Genomic DNA, 6,379 nt, shown 5'->3' on the forward strand with positions numbered 1-6,379 from the left:
CCCCCCCCCCCCCCCCCAAAAAAAAAAAAAATCCAAGACTTGGCGACTCATAGAAGTTTAGAAGATATACCAAACCATATCCTTTATCTGTTAATGGGAAGGAAGATTCATTTTCTCAACGAACTCTAGCCTCTTCATTAAACTCTCTTTCAAGTCTCTTTTACTCACCCCCACCCAAAATAAAATAATAAACCCTTACCCTTCTCACCCAGAACGATTACAATCAAGGGTGACTAAAAAAAAAAACATCCAAACAGCTAACAGCGTATATACAAAGCAAAGGGCAAGGTATTTGTCTCTTAATATGAGGGATTTGATGGGAATCAACATGCCAAACCCACAAGAACTTCCAATGAGGCCTACAAGCTGTGGCACAGGCAGTGGGGCTTTTTTCAGGGTGTGGCCAAGGTCAATGAGCTTTCTATAAGGTGGTTTCGGCCCAAATCCACTTTTGAGCCTGGACGGAGATGGACTGCTTCGACCATCTTCCCACACATATGTAACTGTGGTCTTTTGTTCCGAGTTCTTTTTAACTACAAATTTCTAAATTACTAGTTCTTTAGTTATGTTTCAGGAAGTTTCTAATTGTTGTCCCACTTAGGAGTTATTAACTAGTTCCAATCATCCGTTCTTTTCCTTTTAAACAAGTAAAATGTCCTAGTTTCTAATTTGAAGTTTGATTCAAAAAAGTAGTTGGCTATAAAGCTGAAATCCTTTACTTAATTAATAACCTTCCTACTTCGTGAAACCAATCTGCATGAGTATTAGGTTCAGGATCAAGGAAGAAATTGATAACTACCTTCTTTGCTCGTTTAACAGCAACAACCTGACCATCCTGCAACTCGGCTTTATAGACAGCCCCAAAGCCTCCTTCACCTATCTTCATTGCTGAGGAGAAATTCTGAGTGGCTCTGACAACCTGACTCATATTGAGATGCACTGATCCTATTCTATCCAATGGTGGGTGCATCCCAATACGAGGACTAGGTGGCACTCGAAGTGGACTTGAGGCAGGCGCAGAACTAAATGCTATGGAAGAACCTGAATCGACTGCAACAAAAAATAATACTTAGCAAGTAAAACTACATACACATCATGATAGATGAATTGAATTAGAAATGATGTAAGGTAAATCTTAATGAATCAATGGGGCAGTGAAAATGAGAATTAATGATGACTGAGTAGACTGAATATGGAATTGTTGGTGAATTTTTATGCTCATATTGTTTTGAACCTCAATTGAAGTGAAATCTTTAAGAAAGTTTATGTTGATTAGGTGAAGTTTATCCTGAACAATAACAATTCTGAAGAAAATCCAAGCCATTTTGTACTCAAACAGGTTTCTTTGCATTCAAACCCATTATCATAGATTTGTGCGAACTATTCAACTATATACACCTTGAATTGGACATTGTACACATACTATACCCTCACCTATTATCGTAGAGGTCTGTTTTCAACTTAATTGAAAGCAAAACTGGATCATGATGGGAGGGTGAGCCAGTTATGCACGACCAAGAAATAAATATGCATATTTTATTGTTCAGAAATTTTGAGAATGTAACTATTATCCCAGATTACAGTTCAGTACGAGAGAAGAAGAACAGATAGAACCGATAAAAAGAAGGATTAAGAATTGAACATTCAACATTGCAATAAGAGTTTTGACTCACTTGAATTCGGTTCCTTTACAGTGACAGCATCGGTGCTTTCTTTGCTTTTTGAGCGAGAGCGACCACAGAGGAAACTGCAATATAGAAGCAAGAATCCAGATGCAACCATGGTAATGTTCTTTGGGGCCACCCAAGAACTGGGAACATGGTTCTTTTCTATTTGGTGACTTCTCTGACTAAGGATGCGGAGGGTAGATTGATCAGTTCCTCGCAGAGACCTTCTCCCTCCCATTTGAGGCCACTGCACTGTGAAACCAAAAAAAAAGTAATGAAAAGTACGCGCTTTCCAGTCTGGAACCTCAACCAAACCCTAATGGAGTATTGATGTTTACTTGAAAACTAATGAAATCCTTCAGTTTTTGTTTTCATTAGAAGAAGAAAAAGACCTTCAAGATCATAGCAATTACGTACCTGAGTAGATCTCCAAACTACAGTAGTTCCTTCCAAGTCTTCCCCATTCTTCCAGTCCCAAATCCAAAAAGCATCCATTTCTATAGTAGAATTCAAAGGGTTTGCAGAAAGAAACTTTGTCTACTTTGTTCCCGTTTATGTAAAACAACTCATCGTCTAAAGATCTCGTATAGGTGAACTCATCAGCTCCACAAACCTTTGACCAAACCTCTATTCCGGAGACATAGATACCGGGAAACTGTACTAACACCAATATGCTCAGTATAACTGTAAACAATCTCAAAGGACCAAAGCACCCATACATCATTTTTGAGCTCTGAAAGAAAGCAGAACCATCTCCGTATCTATTCGAATAGCCCCAAACAGAACGAACCAGAAAAAGGCCAAAGAAATTTCTGTATAAACACGGAAACGATTAGCTTAATAAAATTCAACCAAAATCATCCGTACCCCCCGTTCACCAAATTAACAAAGGAGCGAAACCCAGGAGGCAGAATAACGAAATAACCAAAACTCTGAATGGAAAAGTAGAATTTAGGGTACAAAGTGTGAAAAATATTCCCAGTAATAGAGAAACCACCTATAGAGTCAAGGTGAAATTCTTCAAAACCCACTTCACCGAATCAAGAAAGAAATCCAGGCAGCAACAAAACTGATACTCCAAAAGGCACCGTCACCCAATTGAAGGTCTCGAGACGATAACTTTCTCGAACCCAAATTGGAGAAACAGAGAAGTGAAAAGCCCAAATCGTCTGCAACGAAACCATAACTGATAACTCATAGAGGGAGAGAGAGGATCAACCTCGCTATGTGGGTCTGAAATTCTCCAAGCGGAGCTGAGGAAGGAGGAACAAGAAACTGGTTTGAAGAATAGTCAATGGAAGGAAGGAAAGGAAATTGGCATGAAACTAGAAAAGGAAGAAACCCAGGAAAGAGGGCTTATGTAAAACCAAGCCCAAACCGGCTTTTATTCTTTTCTGCAGAAATATAAAACGCACAACTGGGCAAGTTTTGGTTATAATTGTTGACTACTGGAGGAGGGGACTGAGTGTAAACAGGAAGAAGCCAATCGCCATTGTTATCGCTGTAACTCATTATTTTTGTGATTCGCATGTAAAGCTGGAAAGAACATTCACATAAAGCCGCCATGACCAACTCCAATCACAGTCAATCTTCTTGACCAAATATTTTGACTTGTGATCCTGTCCATCTGATCGTTTCTCAATTAAAATTGGATGGCCAAAGAAGATCATTTATTTGATCTATCTGATATTTAATCTGCCTCTCCATTATACATCATTATCAATTTAATGCAACAACCAAAACAAAAATCATTATGATCTAATTCCTAGGTTATGATCTGTCCGACCAAAAAAAACAAAAAGTTGGGTTATGGTCTGGAACGCATCAACTAGACAAAGAAATAGTTCCTCCATTTTTTTTTTTTTTTTAAGAAAAATAGTTCCACAATGTCCGACTCAGAGTAGGACCAGAAGGGTGTTAATCGGTTCAGTTTCGATTTAAACGGTGTAGATCGATTCGGTTCACATTTTTTGATTAAAATCATAACCGCATCATTTACTAAACAGTTCCACTTTCTGAAACCGTGACCATTTAGTAAACGGTTTCGGTTTCCATGGTTTCTAAATGGTGTCGGTTTCACGGCTTTTAACGGTTTCGAGGCTTTAAACGGTTTCGATTTCGATTTATTCCATACGGTTTGTAAAACGGTTCACAATCAGTTTGTTATAACTTCCAACCATCTCTAAATTGAAGATCATAAGCTTATCAAAAAATAATTGGCAACCACAAATAAGAGATTCTATATTAACGATGGTATGTCTTAATTTGATAATCTAGTGCTATTTCTTTGCATGGTCATTCTCAAACATTTAGAACTAATATTATACAACATTCAAATCCAGCCTTCTACAGCATAAAATATTAAAATGACAGGTGGTTCAGCCAAAACACCCCAGCTATGATAATATAATAACATAGTATATATGGATTACAAGTTCATGATCTAAAGCCTAAACTTGAACTGAATTGCAATAAATCATACCAAAGCAGGATGGGCACTTAATTTAATTGCTAATTGTTATACGGATTACTACCTCTTCTTTATTTAATTGTTATATGGATTAATCGGATCGATTTAAATGGTTTAAATGGTTTTAAACGGTTCGAATTAAATGGTTTCAATTCAGTTTGAAACCAACGGGTTCTGCGGTAAAAATCGACCCGACCCGTTTAGCTAATCGGCCTAAAACTTGAAACCATAATCGCATCATTTACTAAACGGTTTTGCTGTTTTGGTGTAAGTGGATCGGTTCAGTTTTGATAAACGGTTTCGGTTACAAATTCACATCCTTAGGACCAATGATGATGTAAAAGAAAAGATATAGTCGAAAAATTTACATGATTATACCCACTTCTGGATTTCTCTTAACAAAATTACCCATCAAAAGTTTTAGTTAACAAAAGTACCCAAAATTAGGTTTTCATTTACAAAATTACCCACTTAAAGTTTAAGTTAACAAAAATATCTAAAATTGAGTTTGGGTTTACAAAACTACCCACTCAAAGTTTTAGTCATAAAAAAATACATGATTATATGTGGAAGATGAAGAATCACTATTCTGGGTAGTTTTGTAAACCCAAACCTGATTTTGGGTATTTTTGTTAACTAAAACTTTGGGTGGGTAGTTTTGTAAACTCAAACCTAATTTTGGATATTTTTGTTAACCAAAACTTTTTGTGGATAATTTTGTAAAGTGAAACCCAAAAATGGGTAATCATGTAATTTTCCCAAGATAATCCTCTTCTATTGTCGGTATCTAGGACAAATCAGATTCGTCACAACCTAATATCAGCATCGGCGCCCAATGGAACCATATGCCAACATCTTTAGGGTGGAGTAATATTGTCTTTTCGCATCTGTTGTGTCTTAGCATAGGTATATGTTATGGGTAGCATTCATTTTTTCCCTCATAGAAAAGGGGGAAAAAAACCCTTTCTTGCTTGCGTGCCTCGTGCCTCATGCCTCGCGCTCAGACATATGGGGCAGGTTGTGAAAAGATGCTCTTGCCTCTAACAAAACACCTCGTGTGTGGGTATGGGAAAATGCAAGCGGACAAATAAAAAAAAAATGTTAGTTGTGAAATGATGCATCTATCCCCACCAGCCCGCCACATGTGTTTGGGCATGAAAAACACAAGCAAATTGCTTTCTTTCTCCTAGTTTTTTATTGTCACAACTAGCGATTTATAAACAGGAACCGATGATTGATATTGGTTCTTGTCAATTTTGTTAGGGATATGCCTATAGTGCTATAATTGGTTTTGATGATAACAAACATATGAATGTATTTCACAATTTGCATTAAGAATTGATTTATAGACTTCAAGTCAAAGAACCAAATTGAAAAATGGAATGAAGATTAGAGTCATCAAATGAGGAGAATAAACAAGTTAGTATCAAGACTTGAAGAAAGTATCATGAGGTATTAGACCTCAAAGTATCGAGTCATGAAGTGCATTGAAGTACATTGAAGACATCAAGCATGCAAAAGTCAACATGAAAACTCTTAAAGACCAACTCCAAGATGAATAGAAGACTTTAAGTGTAGATCTATATAAGAGTGCACAAGCTATACACAAGCACTACATTGCAAGATCATTCATACTCATTTGCATGAGTACATTATCATTAAACTAGAATGTCCTTAGGTGATGCCCAAGGACCAAGAAATAAAACCCAAATAAGTTTGGATACATGTTGATTATAACATGTCCTGACCATTGTTGTGACTTTAGTAAAGTTCTTATTGAATAGAATTTTAGTCATTTCATATGATAGTATTTGAAGATGATTTCTTCTACAAAGTTATATAGCATTGAGTTGTGAATCCAACGAAACTTTAATCATCTCAATCGGAGTTCAAACAAATAAGTTATAATTGTTTTTGTATAGTTTGTCTAAATTAGACCCATTTTGTCCAAACTAAACTTGGGTGGATCGGGTTTCAACTGGTCGATCGAAACCCAGCCGGTGGAAGCATTCGATCAATCAGACCGTGATTGGACAGTCCCAAAATCCTCCAACGAATCTATTTTTAACAGATTGTTCAACCGGTCAACCATGAGCCAAAATATAACCATTAGAGAGTGTTTTCTTGCCCAAATAAAACCCTATTCACTCATATAAATGTCCTTCTTTATGAGTGAAAAAACCAACACTCAATACTATTTATCTAAGTGCATTTATTGAAACATTAGAGTGAAGGAAAGCAA

At 36.7% G+C, this 6,379-nt stretch overlaps 1 protein-coding gene across 3 annotated transcripts in view; it reads right to left on the reverse strand.

Annotated features, from left to right (window-relative positions):
* The window catches only part of LOC122063121 (calmodulin-binding receptor-like cytoplasmic kinase 3), a 7,148-nt gene extending 3,942 nt beyond the window's left edge, over positions 1–3,206 (reverse strand). Inside the window, exons 1-4 of one of the 3 annotated variants that reach the window (XM_042626808.1) lie at positions 2,665–3,206; positions 2,085–2,428; positions 1,674–1,919; positions 800–1,050 (exon numbers count right to left, since the gene is read on the reverse strand). In XM_042626808.1, coding sequence (XP_042482742.1) covers positions 800–1,050; positions 1,674–1,919; positions 2,085–2,391 — 804 coding nt within the window. In that variant the 5' untranslated portion in view covers positions 2,392–2,428; positions 2,665–3,206. Of the gene's footprint in view, positions 1–799; positions 1,051–1,673; positions 1,920–2,084 lie in introns of all 3 variants that reach the window. The other 2 variants (XM_042626807.1, XM_042626806.1) reach the window with 2 other exon arrangements.
* Positions 3,207–6,379: the final 3,173 nt, after the last annotated feature.

The sequence above is a fragment of the Macadamia integrifolia genome, unplaced genomic scaffold, assembly GCF_013358625.1.
Source record: "Macadamia integrifolia cultivar HAES 741 unplaced genomic scaffold, SCU_Mint_v3 scaffold1202, whole genome shotgun sequence".
NCBI classification, from domain to species: domain Eukaryota; kingdom Viridiplantae; phylum Streptophyta; class Magnoliopsida; order Proteales; family Proteaceae; genus Macadamia; species Macadamia integrifolia.